Source organism: Mustela nigripes, chromosome 3 (assembly GCF_022355385.1).
Source record: "Mustela nigripes isolate SB6536 chromosome 3, MUSNIG.SB6536, whole genome shotgun sequence".
Classification (NCBI taxonomy): Eukaryota; Metazoa; Chordata; class Mammalia; order Carnivora; family Mustelidae; genus Mustela; species Mustela nigripes.
This window is the reverse complement of record NC_081559.1, coordinates 38,629,285-38,643,469: the sequence shown is the minus strand read 5'-3', so window position 1 is coordinate 38,643,469 and position 14,185 is coordinate 38,629,285. Positions and strand designations below refer to the sequence as shown.

The following is a 14,185-nucleotide window of genomic DNA, read 5'->3' as shown; positions in this document are numbered from 1 at the left end:
ATCAGAAAGGCCAGGTGGTGACAGACATAGCAGACCCAAGAATGCCAAGTCCTGAAGGCAGCAACGGGCAATGAGGAATTACCCAATTTACAGCACGCAATCCTCCAAAAGAAAAAAAAATGGAAGAAGAATGAATGAAAGCTGTGAAAGCAGCAGCTGGATCCCACTCTTGCCGCTCCTATACCACTGTCCTCCTGCAGACTCCCCACCATCCATCCGGGGGGCGTTCCCTTGTGAAGGTAACACAAAAGGTCTCTGGAGGTATGAGGAGTTAGCTGGACAGGTAGGAGTTCAGGGCCAGGGTCCCCAACAAGAAAATATGGAGTCAGGACAGTTAAGATCGAACAGCAGTGACATCCTGTTTTGCAGCTGAGACAGAATCACACCTGCATTCTTTTCTGCAGCCTTTGCAGAAATGACTTCTGCAGAATGTCCTAAAATAAGACAATTAACCACAAAGCCTTTGTCAATACCATGGGCAAGGTGCAGTTAAGACCAAAGCCCCCAGATGTCAGAAAAAAAGTCAATCAGCAGACATGTTAATCTAACAGGTAGACAGACATGTGAACAGAGCCCTGACTGGCACGACTCAGCATGACCCTGACTGCTGAAGATAGTTTTACAGAAATGCTGATAAAACCCCCTAAACTTAGAAACTTTAAAGGCAACACTTTTAGGCCTCCCTCGCTCTCCAGGAGCTTCATACTCTTGCTCAATCAACTTTGCTTTGCTGTCCACCACTCTTATCTGGTCTACCTCTTCATTCTTCGAAGTGTGATCAAGAACCATGGGCACTGAAGGGAACAAAAATCCTGTAGCAGAGGCGGACACCTGGCACAGGTGAGCAGGGCTTCTACACCCAAATGGGATGAAGAGACAGTGCCTAAATGAAGAATGAATGCTAAACAGAGAGCACTCCATCTTCTTCTACCTGGATCCCAGAAGGTTGCACCCAGATCCTCACACTCTAGGTAGGAGACTAGAAGACTCTTCTTGGAGGAAAATGACCAGCCCAAGAGAAAAGAGCCAGAGATCCTAAAATCAGAGGTTTCTACTAGAGAGACCAGTTAGATCACCCTCAGTGGAGCTCTGCGTCCACAAGCCCTACCCTCAGCCTCAGAATTTCCGATTGGCTTTCATTCCCCCTACTCAAAACATTATGAGAAAGCCAAGGTCTACCAGAAACCCACGGCAAGTTTTCAATATGGGAGATAGGGTCAAAACAAATGGCGGGGGCGACTTGAAGAAAATGGGGCTGTGTAGGGAGAAGAAAACCAGGGATATGCAAAAATGTGTTACTCACAGTAGCCTCAGAGCCACAAGAGGCATACCGCATCCGTGAAAAAAGATTGCCATAAAAAAGGGGGTGAAAAACTCAACAGAGGGGTTGGAAAAAAAGGTGAGGCGATCTACTAGAAAGCAGAGCAAGAATATGGAAGATATGAGAGAAAAGAGAGAATCAGTTCAAGAGGTCCAACATTCAGAGAGAGAATTGAGAAAACAGAGAGGAAATCATCAAGAAAATAAAATCAAGAAAAGTTCCCAGGACTGCACTTGTCAGATGAAAGGACTCACAAAACACTTAAAACAATGAACCAAAATACACCTTAGGAAAGACATCAACAGGATATTTATTAACAATGGTGATAAAGAAAAGACTAAGCCACTCTGAAAAACAGTATGGAGGCTCCTCAAGATGTTAAAAACAGAGCTACTCTATGACCCAGCAACTGCACTAATAGGTCTTTACCTCAAAGATACAGATGTAGTGAAAAGAAGGGGCACATGCACCCTAATGCTCATAGCAGCAATGTCCGCAAGAGCCAAACTGTGGAAGGAGCTGAGATGCCCTTCGACAGAGGAATGGATAAAGAAGATATGGTCCATATACACAATGGAATATTACTCAGCCATCAGAAAGGATGAACACCCACCATTTGCACCAACATGGATGGAACTAGAGGGGATTACGCTGAGTGAAGTAAGTCAAGCAGAGAGAGACAATTATCATGTGGTTTCACTCATATGTGGAACATATGGAATAGCATGGAAGACCACAGGGGAAGGGAGGGAAGTCTGAAGGGGGAGAAATCAGAGAGGGAGACAAACCATGAGAGAACATGGATGTCGGGAAACAAACTGAGGGTTTCCAGGGGAAGGGGTGTGGGGGCATGGGCTAACAGGGTGATGTAAGGAGCACATGGGTTGTGATGAGCACTGGCTATTATACCCGACTAATGAATCACTGAACACTACACCAAAAACTAATGATGTATTATACGGTGCCTAACTGAACATAATAAAAAAAATTTTTTTTATTATTTTATTTATTTATTTGACAGAGAGAGAGATCACAAGTAGGCAGAAAGACAGGCAGAGAGAGGAGGGGAGGCAGGCTCCCCGCTGAGCAGAGAGCCTGATGCAGGGCTCGATCCCAGGACCCTGAGATCATGACGGGAGCTGAAGGCAGAGGCCCTAACCCACCAAGCCACCCAGGCACCCCAATAAAAAAAATTTTTAATGTTAAAAAAAAAAAGAGAGAGAGAAAGAAAAAAGACTCCACAGGCTGCTAGGGAGGAAAAACCTGGCCACATACAAAGGATCAGGAGTTAGACTAGCTTGGAATTCTCAACAGCAACACTGGAACATAAAGGACAATGGAGCAAGATCTTCCAAATAATGAAGGAAAATTATTTACAACCTAGAGTTCCGTACAAAGAATAAATACATTTTCCAACATATATCATCTCAAAGAATCTACTGCTTACCCACCCTATCTCCAAAAGCTATTAACTATAGGATACGCTCCCCCAACTGACAGAACAAGAAAGAACAATGATTCTTGAAAGTGTGATCCTGGCCCAGAAGCCGGGGCATCTCCTGAAAATTTGTTGGGAATGCAAACTCTAACCCTCATCCTAGACTTACTAAGTGGAGGCCGCAGGGGCCCAGGAATTTGTGTTTTAATGAGCTTCCCAGGTGATAAGACCGCATGCTAAACTTCAAGAATGGCTCAGCTAGAACTCACTAAACAACCAGTCCAATTTCCTGGCTGAAAGGGCCAATCTCTCCAGTGTCATGGTGACACAGCACCCACTATGCTTGAGTTTTCCTGCTCTGCAGATTCTCTGACATCTTACAATAGCTCCAGCTCATTCCTTGCTTAAAATAAACCGTGACAATTAAAAATAATGAGTAGGGGAAAAAATGACATGTCTTCGATGGCTATAGAGATCAGAGGATTGTGACAAAAATCACAAAACCTGAGACATCTTTCATTAGAGAACACTTTGCTTTTTATATATACAACCAAGAAAGGCAAGAAGCCAATTAAACTGTAACAGGCCATTGACTACTAGATATGCTTTCATTTCCCAGAATCCTAAAATGGGGGGGAAAATGCATCTCAGATTCAATGAAATAAGACAGTTTTAGAAAGGTTCGATATTGAATTTACTCTTTGAATTTGAGGTTGTAAAATCACAGACAATCTATTTATCAGGCGCTTCATGCCTGATAAGTTGGTTTCAGATGCCATTACAAAAATAAGCAGAAATAAAAGTAAAAGGAAATAAGTCAAAAATTTGAGACACTACTTTTCAAACTTAACTCGCACAGGAGCAATAAGACTACATTCAGAGAATAAACTAGCAACTCAGAATTCTCGAGTGTTACTGCCCATGCACAGGGGAGCCTAATGTGTGCTTAGCTTCTGTGGGGGCACTGTTTCATCGGTGACCCTAAGGTATGCTGCTCTTCCACCCAGCGCACACCCTGTGAAGCCAAAATAGGGAGGTGAAGTATTTGAGTCATTCTGGATAACACTGATGGAGATAATGAAATGCAGTGTCTTATATATGTCATGTTCTAGATCTCACTCCGCCTCTGTCCAGCGAAGCCTGGAGTTGATAACAGGTAAGGGGGTGAACATTGGGGAGGGAAACCACCACATGGTGGCTACTCTGTGCTGGGCACTGGGTTAATTATGTCCCACGGGTGACCAAACACAGTCAACCCCACAACCTCATAAGGCAGGTAATGGCTCCTTCTCCAAAGTGGGATGCGCTCTGAGACTCAGTAACTTACTCAAGGTTGTCTGGCTCATGGGCCATAGGGCAGAGGTTTGAAACCAGTTAACCTCACTCCGAATCCCACACTTTTCCCACTGCATCATCAGACCTATCTGGTCCAAAGCTATATACAAATACAGTGTTAACATATTTTAGGTGAGACCCAGATAAACAACAATTGAATCGGCTTACCCGCCTTGTCTACTGTAAGAAAGGCTGAGCTTGCAGGACTCATGGTTAAGCAGTGAAGTGAGGGAAAGAGTTGGGATTTGGGGAAAAGGAAGAAGGACAGGAAAGAGCTCCAGAGTTGAATCAAGCAGTTCTAATCTGTTTAGGACTCTGTTAGAAGTAAAAAGTGGGCCGATGTCTTAGGTGAGTAGCAGACCTCACCAGCTAGAAGGCTGACATACAGACACTAGGCTGAAAATACCATATAAAGTAAAGCCTCCCCCTACTGCTAAGATCATCCCCTAGAAATGAAGGCCCTGGCTGGGCTCTGGCCCATCTCTCACATACCTGGCTGTGGCTGTGACAATCCAGGAGGTCGTTGCCAATGTAAGCTTCCAGAACGGTCTCCCTCTGCTCTCCAGGATGGGACGTGGTCAAGCGCTAAAATTAAGAAAAAGAAAAGTAAGAGACCCAAGTTTTAATATGGAGAAATATGTTCATAGAGTAGGAATCTTTTAAATGGCAATATTAGTAACTACATTTAACCAAAGCAAATAATACCCGGGTGGGGGTAGCGGGGGGGAGTAGCTACCCAGGCAGCCATTCAACTAACAGGGAGTTATGATGTTGTATTTCCTAATGGGTGATGTGCGAGTCAGCTCACCAGAGAAGGGAAGTGATAAAATGCCCAGACTGGGGGTGCCTAGGTGGCTCCGTGGATTAAAGCCTCTGCCTTCAACTCGGGTCATGATCCCAGGATCCTGGGATTGAGCCCCATATCAGGCTCTCTGCTCAGCAGGGAGCCTGCCTCTCCCTCCCTCTGCCTGCCTCTCCACCTACTTGTAATCTCTGTCTGTCAAATAAATAAATAAAATCTTAAAAAAAAAAAAATGCCCAGACAGTAAGTGTACAGATAAGGGAGAGCCCACCAACACCTAGAGAGTTCTCCTCACAAGAAGGGGCTCTAGAATTGGTCTCTGAAGGACAAGCAGACCATCAGCCAGCATGGGGGAATGTGAATATGGTGGGTAGTGGGGGGAGGGCGGGAGAGGAAGTGTGGTACTGGTTGAGGAGGCGTGAAAATGCAGGGGGCATGTTGGGGGAGCCCAGTGGGAGCTGGGCACAGGGCAGGCTGTGGAGGGCTTGGAGCCAATGCATCACCAACAAGCTAGACTTTATACCATAGGGACTGATGCAGCAATACTGTGTGTGTGCGAGTGTGCGAGTGTAAGAGGTAAGTGGTAGAATTTTGTAGATTTTTAAAGTCATAAGTCTCTTGTGCTGTATTAAGGATGAACTCACTGTCCATAGGGGTAGGAAAAAATGTATGGAGAGTATTGAAATGTGTGTGTGTGTGTACGTATGAGTATGTACAGGTATGAATTATATGGGAAAGTCACATATAAAGAGAGATGTCCTTGCTTTCCCAGGAAAATCCCACTAGAGACCCCTGAGACTGTGGGCCCTGCCACTGGCCGAGGAGGAGCCAGATGTGTAAAGAGCCACACTGCGAGACAACGAGAGCAGGAGAACCCCCCGCCAGGACTGACAGGCGGAGGCCTCCAGAGGTGGGTGTCACTGGCAGACTGGATCCACTGTGGCCAAATAGGAAGGCCCTGAGGGCAGAGGGCACTTAAAGGAGGGTGTGCCAAGAGTGTCCGAGGTGGGCCTGCCGCCCTTCCACCAAGTTCCCTGAAGCCAGGGCCAGGGTGCTGGGATGGGGTGGAGGGGTGACGAGTTGGAGGGGGACACAGACAAGATCTTAAGACACCTGTTTATTCTTCCCAGTTAATCTGTGACAATGTCATTCACTTGGCAAAGGAATAGACTGCCTCTCTAAGAGGCTCGGTAGCACGGACTGAGAGGAGGAGCTGCTGGGTGGACAAACTCGGAGCCAGAGAATGAGTCTGCTAACTTGAGCAGGCAGAGGCAATAGCCCCTGCGACTCCTCACGGTGGGCACCCGTGCTAGTCAACTGAGGCAGACATTACCCATCGGCCACAGCACTCCGTCTGCTGATCCTGGATGCATTCTCAGAGCACTCCCTGAGATCATGTACCAATCTTCCAAAGTGCAAGTGAGGAGACCTTTGTCTACAGAGATGGGGAAATTACTCAAAGCCACTTTGATGCCAATACCCTGAAATTCAGGGAGCCATGAAGGGGTCTGACACTATTACAGCCTAAGTTAGAATGGATTATTCAGTTAAAGGGCCAACCAGTGTTGGCCTAGACATGCAGTTCTCAAGTGTACTTTGGGGAATTCTAGGGGTCTCCAAAGACCTTCCAGGGAGTCTACAAGGTCACGATTATTTTCATAATAATACTAAGGTATGATCTCTCTGTTTTTAAGATTTTATTTTATTTCCTTTCAAGATTTTATTTATTTATTTGAGAGAGAGAAAGAGAAGGTGCACAAGCAGGTGGAGGGGAAGAAGGAGAGGGAGAAACAGACCCACTGCTGAGCAGGGAGCCTGAGGCAGGGCTCGATCCCAGGACCCTGGGATCATGACCTAAGCTGAAGGCAGATGCTTAACTGATGGAGCCACCTGGGCACCCCTAAAGATTTTATTTTTTTAAGTAATCTCTACACCTGATGTGGGGCTCAAACTCAAACCTGAGATCAAGAGTTGCCCGCTCTACTGACTGATTCAGCCAGGAGCTTTTATCTTTGTCATGGTCCATCTCTCAGAGGCTATATGAAGTATGACACTGTGATGACTCACTTGGGGAGGCAGATGTGAAAATCCAGCTGTCCTTCCATCAGGCCAGACAGTAAAGAAATTTGCCAAAATGTGTAACAATGCCACTTTCCTGATTTTTTTCTTTTTTGGTTTGGAAAAGAGTTATTTTTTATGTATAAAAAACATATTATTTATGTTATGTTATGGATTCATAATTGTTCATCTTAAATGAATTAATATTTAGAAATGTTCTCGGTTTTTAATTTCTAATACTATAAATAGTGGTAGATAGAATTCACATAAACTAAAGCCTTTAGGGTCCTCGGTAATTTCCGAGAGTGTCAACAGGTCTAAAAAGAGACTAAAAACCTTGAGAACCACTGGCTTACCCTCAAGAGTGGGAGGAAAAGCAACTCTCTGACAAGGCTTGATGTCTCTTAAGACTGGTTCATCAGGGTCCACCCCCACTGTCTGCTCGAGTGGCCCCACATAGCACCTGAATGCAGAAGTCTTTGCGAAGCTGTCATAAGAGAGTGACTCTGGGCGCTCCCGCGCCAACCCCCCTAGCTGGGAGGGTGCCTTACAGCAGGTGATGGGGGCAGGCTTGAAATGGCACATGGCAAACGAGTGAGGGAAGGCAAAGGCAAATGCGAGGTGTACACCCGGGTTTTTACCAAGAGGCCAAGGCTGTCTTCAGAAGCTGTTTTTACTGTTAGCTCTTGGTGTCAGCAGGCAGCACGAGGAAAGATTTGTAGTAGATGGGGTACAAGATACAAGCAAGGTAGCCAGCCAAGAAGACCATGTCTTAACTTCCAGGGAAAGGTACGTACCCAGCGAAGAGCCTGCAACAGGAAGGCTTTCAAGCGGTCACTCCCCAAAATCAAATCCTTCTTCAGTTTCTCATAATCCAAGGAGGGCAGTAACGGGACATCCTTCAGTTTCCTACTCAGCCACACAAATTCAAAGAGAGAAAAAAGGGCAAAGGGCACATTCATTAGACTTCCTGAGTCTCCGGACACCAGCGGTGGCCTGGCTGTCTTCTCCACTCCTGGAATGAAGTCCAGGACCGCTGCCCTCTGCCCCCACCCCGTGTCATCGAGCTCTGCTCTGCCTTTCCCGTTGCGGTACTGGGGCTTTGTTGAATGTCTTTCCCCACACAAGGAGTCCCTGTCTAGCCAGGTTTAGAGACTGCTGTGCTCACACAAGGCCAGAGCTCCATCCGACAGGGATGGAATCACCTTGGAGGCACCAGCCCTCGCGGCACCGCTCCTGTCCTATTTAGCATCTGGAGCAAAGCTGGAGACCAGCAGCAGCAGCAGCAGCACCCGCGAGTGCTCCCTGAAATCCTGCAGCTGCTGCCCGCTCAGGCCCGAGGCACCGAACTGGGGGGATGCAAAGGACAGACCAGGGTGAGGAAACAACTGTGAAGAGTGGGAGCACAGTCGACCCCAACGAGGTAAAAGGGCATGTCAGGAAATAGCACGGGTTCTTATCTGGGAGAGAGGAGCAAGTAGGGCCATTTGCAAACCCTCCTCAAGAGGACCCAAGTGGAGCCCTCAGGGGAAGGCAGGTCTCCCCAGCGTCTTCAGTTTGTTCTGCTCCACGGTGGGGGTTGGAGCGCACGGGAGAACCAGTGCAAGGGAGCGAGGCCTGCAATCTGGCTAACAGCACTGTACCCATGTTAACGTCCTCCCTTTGATGATGTACTTGGCACAGAAGATGTCACCACGGAGTTGCGGGGGCTGGGGGGTCAACTTCCTGTGATTCTATTATAATCATTTCAGCATAAAACAAGTCAAAAAACAAAAGTAAAAGAACAGTATGGTCTTCCTGACACTGGGCAGAGAATATTAAGATCAGTACTCTGGGCACAATACTAAATGCGGGCTCCTGAGGACTTGGGTGAAAAGAGGCACACGAAGGCTTCTTGGGCACCTGGCTGGCTCAGTCGGTAGAGTGTGCAACTCTTGGTCTTGGGGTTGTGAGTCTGAGCCTCACGTTGGGGGTAGAGATTACTTAAAAAATAAAATCTTCAAAAAAAAAAAAAAAAAAAAAGATGAGGGATTCTTCTGCTTCCCATTGACACATAACCGAGCTACATGATGTTAGCTGCGGGCATCCGGCATCATGATTCGCCATCTGTGTACAGATGGTTAAGTGGTCACTACATTGAGTCTCTTTACCCTCTGTCACCACACAAAGTTCCCACGTTTCCTTTCTTGGGATGAGAATTTTTGAGATTTACTTTCTCAGCAACTTTTAAATTTGCAATACAGTATTACTGATTACAGTTCCCACGCAGTCCACTGCCTCTCAGGAGGCAAACTTCTAAGTGGAAGTCTGCACCTCTTGGTCTCCTTCACCCATTTCACTCGTTTCATTAGTTTTAAAAGTGTGGATCAGAGACAAGGGTGGGTGGAAGGTGGAAAGGAGGTAAGACCCTGGGGGGTACAGCATTTAGGCTACTATAAATTTTCTTCATATGTGCCTGTAGCATTCAACTTTTCTGTAATGAGCATGTATTACATTATATAAAAAAATTACATACTAGTTTTCTTAATGTTAGTTTTTAAAAGACAAAAGGCGATCCTCTCACAGGGCCCGGGAGAAAAAGGCCAGAGAAGAGGGCAACAAATGAGATCTCAGCGAACACTCCTGGGAGGAGGTTCTAGTCTGCACATCACACAGCAGAGCCCTGCGCACATGCACACTGATCATTCTGGCACCTATTTTCCTGAGGCCAATACGGCTGTGTTTAAAAATGAACACAGATATTTTAGAAGTCCCCATTACAAATAACTGGTCAGTATTATTCGAAAGTGTCAAGGCCATGAATGGGATAGAAGAATGACTTCAAATGAAAGGAAACACAGACACGACAACCATGTCAACATGTGATCCTGGACCAGACAAGGGCAGAATGGAGCAGCTGCTAACATGTGAGGAAGGCCTGAAGATGTGATGATGTGGCATCAGCATTAATTTTCTGACTCTGACAACTGTACTGAGCTTACGCAGAATATCAACATGAGGAATCTGGGTGAAGGGCGTAAGGGAATTATCTGTACAGTATTTGTAGCTCTGAAATTATTTCAACATGAAAAAAATATTTTTTTAAATTTAAAATTTAAACAAGGTGTTCTTCTAGACAAAAAAAGTTCCACGTGTAAAGCCAAGTCCAAAACTGTTCTATAGCTGGGGGCTTTTTCTGGAGGGAAGAGACGTTGTCAAATGTGGGCTATAGTTACTTGTCCATAATGGTGATATTGGCCACTAAATATATCACCAACTAAGCTGCTCAGCCGCCCCACATTTCTGTGGTCTAGCCACTCTCCTGCCATCCAAGAACTGTGGCATACCTTCTCCTTTGCCCTCCTTAGCCCCTCCACCAACTACCCCCTTTACTCTCTGCAGGTGACCTTGTCTCTTACACCCCAGGGGACAACATTAGCAAATCGGAGAGTTTATTAAGTCCCAGCATTGTACTAAGTGCTTTATACACAGGAACTCATTTTTATCCTCACAATAATCCTATGAGAAAGTTATTATTATTATTGTCTCTTCTCAAATAAAGAAACTGAGACACAGAGAAGTTACAGAAGAGGTCCAAGGTCACAGAGCCAGCGGTAGAGGTGGGATTTTAACCACGGCTGTCTGTCTCATCAGCACTACGTTATACAGCCGCTGCCGTCTACAGAGAACAAAGTGCAGGGTCAGTGTCAGACTCACGCAGGCTTGAGGGAGGAGGCAAGCTGTATCTCTCTCAGGGGTCAGAGTGATCTGATAGCATCCTCTGAACACCCCCAACAAGGTGGGGGCGGTGCTCAGAGGGTCACCAGAACCCATCCTAGTCCTTGAGCCTCTGTCAAAGGTTCTCAACTTGTTACTGCAACATACATGCCAGATGAAATTCCCGAACGCCAGACACCCACACGGGTGACAACCTAATCGATATGGATAGGAAAGCTCAGGCATCCACAAAGCTATCCTGTGGCCCTGGTCACAAGTGAGTCAGCAGAGAACATAAAATTTAGACATTGTAGCCCTCTGATGACTGCCCTACAACAGAAGATTAATCTCTACAGAATATCACAGGAACAATTCAACAATTTTTTCCCATTTGATGCAAGCTCTCCAAAATAAAGAGAATTAATACTAGAAGGTACTTTAAGTTTAACAGTATTATTTATAATTACTGGTATTTCCTTTATATCCACATGGAGCTCTAGCTAATCAAAGGTACTCATCTAGGCTAGACTCTTAAGATGAATGTCCATGAACGTTACTTTGGATTCTAGTTTTACCTAGAGCTGTGATCCATCCTAACAACTCCTAAAAGCAATTACTTACCCAGGTGCCAAGGAAGCTCTCAACATGGTTGAAGCCTGAGGATGGGGGGCGGAAACAGAAGAAGAGAGACCGTGTTAAACAGTGAGAGCAATGCATTAATCCTAAATCACTGTACTCACACAAAATCAACAGATTTGCAGAGGTTTTGATCCATCAGGATTCTCCTATCATAACTATATATGATTTAAAAATTAGTACAAACAGGCGCGCCTGCATGGCTCAGTTGGCTAAGCATCCGACTCCTGATTTCAGCTCAGGTCATGATCTCTGGGTCATGAAATGAGCTCTGCATCAGGCTCCTCGTGGAGTCTGCTTGTCCCTCCCACTCTGTTCCACCCCCCCCACCCCCATGCTAACACACACACACACACACACACACACATACTCAATACTGCACTCTCTCTCTAAAACAAATAAAGAAAATTTAAAATACACAATATAAAATAAAAATAAAAATAGAAATAAATAAGATAAAAATTAGCCCAAACTGAAGTTAAGCAACACACTACTCAAGTAGTTCCCAAGATGCCCACCATCCTTGGTTTGTTGTTACTCTGCTCCAAGGAATGCTCCATAAAAAAACAAGTGGGTCCTCCTCAGCCAAACTCCCAGAGGCACTTAAAGCTGCCTGGTCAGATGTCACAGAAAACAAAAGCAACGGAGATCACCTTATTATGCTGACTTTTTTCTTTATTAAGATTTTCTCTTTTAGTATAACAATAACATATACTTTGTACCAAGTCAAACCCTACTCCATTTTAACCCTATTTATAGGCCAATCCACTGCCCACTTTATGGATATTCAGTGTCCTACTTATTGTTTTGTTTTTGCCACTACAAACAATGCCGTATTAAACAGGTACTAAAACAGACTCGAGAAACAAAAAACAAATGCTGTGTGTGGTGCTTGGTTGGACCAACTCAAGCCAGCTATAAAAGATGTTTTGAGGGGCGCCTGGGGGCTCAGTGGGTTAAGCCTCTGCCTTCAGCTCAGGTCATGATCTCAGGGTCCTGGGCTCAAGCCCCACATGGGGCTCTCTGCTCGGTGGGGAGCCTGCTTCCCCCTCCCCCTGCCTGCCTCCCTGCCTACTTGTGATCTCTCTTTCTGTTAAATAAATAAATAAGATCTTTAAAAAAAAAAATGTTTTAAGACATTAAGGGAAATCTAAATAGGGACTGCACAGGGCAGTATGATAGGAATACAGTGCTAACTGTATTTGGCATTGCAGTTGTGTTTGCTTTTAGTTTTGTAAAGGCCTTATCTGTTAGATAAATACATTGAATGATTTATAGGTAAAGTGACAGAATGTTTGGGATAGGTTCTAAGGAATTCCAGGGAAAAAAAGTGAGGAGAAGAGAAGAGATCTTGGGTCTCTTTGGAGCCCTTCCAAAAGTGGGGGTAGTGGGTCTCTGTCCACTCTGTGTCACCACAGCTCTGGAAAGGTCATTACCCACGCTTACCACATTGAACCATGATTATTTTCAATGATTTCTGTGCTTTCTCCTTTAGCAGACATAATGAGTATGAGTAGAGACACATTACTCTCTATATATGTACCTAGCAACTTGTACAGTGCAAGGCATACAGAGGCACATGATCAACAATTGTTGAATGAATGAATGAAGACTGACGTCCCAAGATTGGCCCTCCAGAATCCTTGACCGATTTAATAAACTGGCCCTAGGTGATGACTCCATTCCACTGCTTCTGTCTACAATATTTACAGGCCACACAGATTCCCACCTTGGAGACAGCAAATCTCACTTTTAAATGGCTCATGACCAAGTTATATTTTTTAATCTTTGACTTTTTTAAGAAAAGATTTTATTTATTTATTTGACAGAGAGAGAGAGAGAGCAAGAGAGGGAACACAAGCAGGGGGAGTGGGAGAGGGAGAAGCAGGCTTCTTGCTGAGCAGGGAGCCCAATGCGGGCTCGATCCCAGGACCCTGGGATAATGACCTGAGCTGAAGGCAGAGGTTTAATAATTGTGCTACCCAGGTTCCCCCAGCCCTTGATTTTTTTTTTTTTTTTAATTAAAGGAAATGCCTGTTCCTATTATTGACTTAAATAGCAAGGAGTTGAGAAAATAAATTTGAACTATACCTAAATTACTCATCTAACACATTCAGAAGACCAAGAAGCCAAGATAATAAGTTAAATGAGTCAAATAAGGGCAGAGGCATATTAAAATATTAGCCAAATAAAAGACAAAATAAAAAACACTCTTAGGGGTACCTGGGTGCCTCAGTTGGTTAAGGGTCTGCATTTGGTTCAGGTCATGACCCCACGGTCCTGGGATTGAGTCCTGCATCAGGCTTCCTGCTCAGTGGGAAGCCTTCTTCTCCCTCTGCCTCTGCCTGCCCCTCTGACTGCTTGTGCTTGCTCTCTCCATCAAATAAATAAATAAAATCTTTAAAAATATATATTTTTATATTTTATATAAAATATTTTATATTTTATAGTGTTATTGGCTAGTTCATAGATCCACAAATAAAATTCATCACATACTTAAGAAAATGTTTCCTATCATTTATTTATTTATAAAAGAGCTTATTTATTTTTTTAATAGTATATCTTTTTAAAAAAAGATCTGGAGGCACCTGGGTGGCTCAGTGGGTTAAGCCTCTGCCTTCGGCTCAAGTCACGATCTCAGGGTCCCGGGATGGAGCCCCGCATCGGGCTCTCTGCTCAGCGGGGAGCCTGCTTTGCTTCTCCCTCTCTCTCTGCCTGCCTCTCTGTCTATTTGTGATTTCTCTCTCTGCCAAATAAAGAAATAAAATCTTTTAAAAAAATAAAATAAAATTAAAATTAAAAAATATTTGTTTAGGGGCATCTGGGTGGCTCAATCGGTTAAGCATCTGCCTTTGGCTCGGGTCATGATCCCAGGGTCCTGGGATCAAGTCCCACATCA

General features: G+C 44.9%; 1 protein-coding gene across 6 annotated transcripts in view; it reads right to left on the bottom strand.

Moving 5' to 3' along the window:
• The window catches only part of ARMC9 (armadillo repeat containing 9), a 153,615-nt gene that overhangs the window by 90,442 nt on the left and 48,988 nt on the right, over window positions 1-14,185 (bottom strand). For all 6 annotated transcript variants that reach the window (XM_059393706.1, XM_059393705.1, XM_059393709.1 and 3 more), the window contains exons 10-12: window positions 11,272-11,306; window positions 7,752-7,863; window positions 4,587-4,679 (exon numbers count right to left, since the gene is read on the bottom strand). In XM_059393706.1, the coding sequence (XP_059249689.1) occupies window positions 4,587-4,679; window positions 7,752-7,863; window positions 11,272-11,306 (240 nt within the window). The remainder of the gene's footprint in view (window positions 1-4,586; window positions 4,680-7,751; window positions 7,864-11,271; window positions 11,307-14,185) is intronic.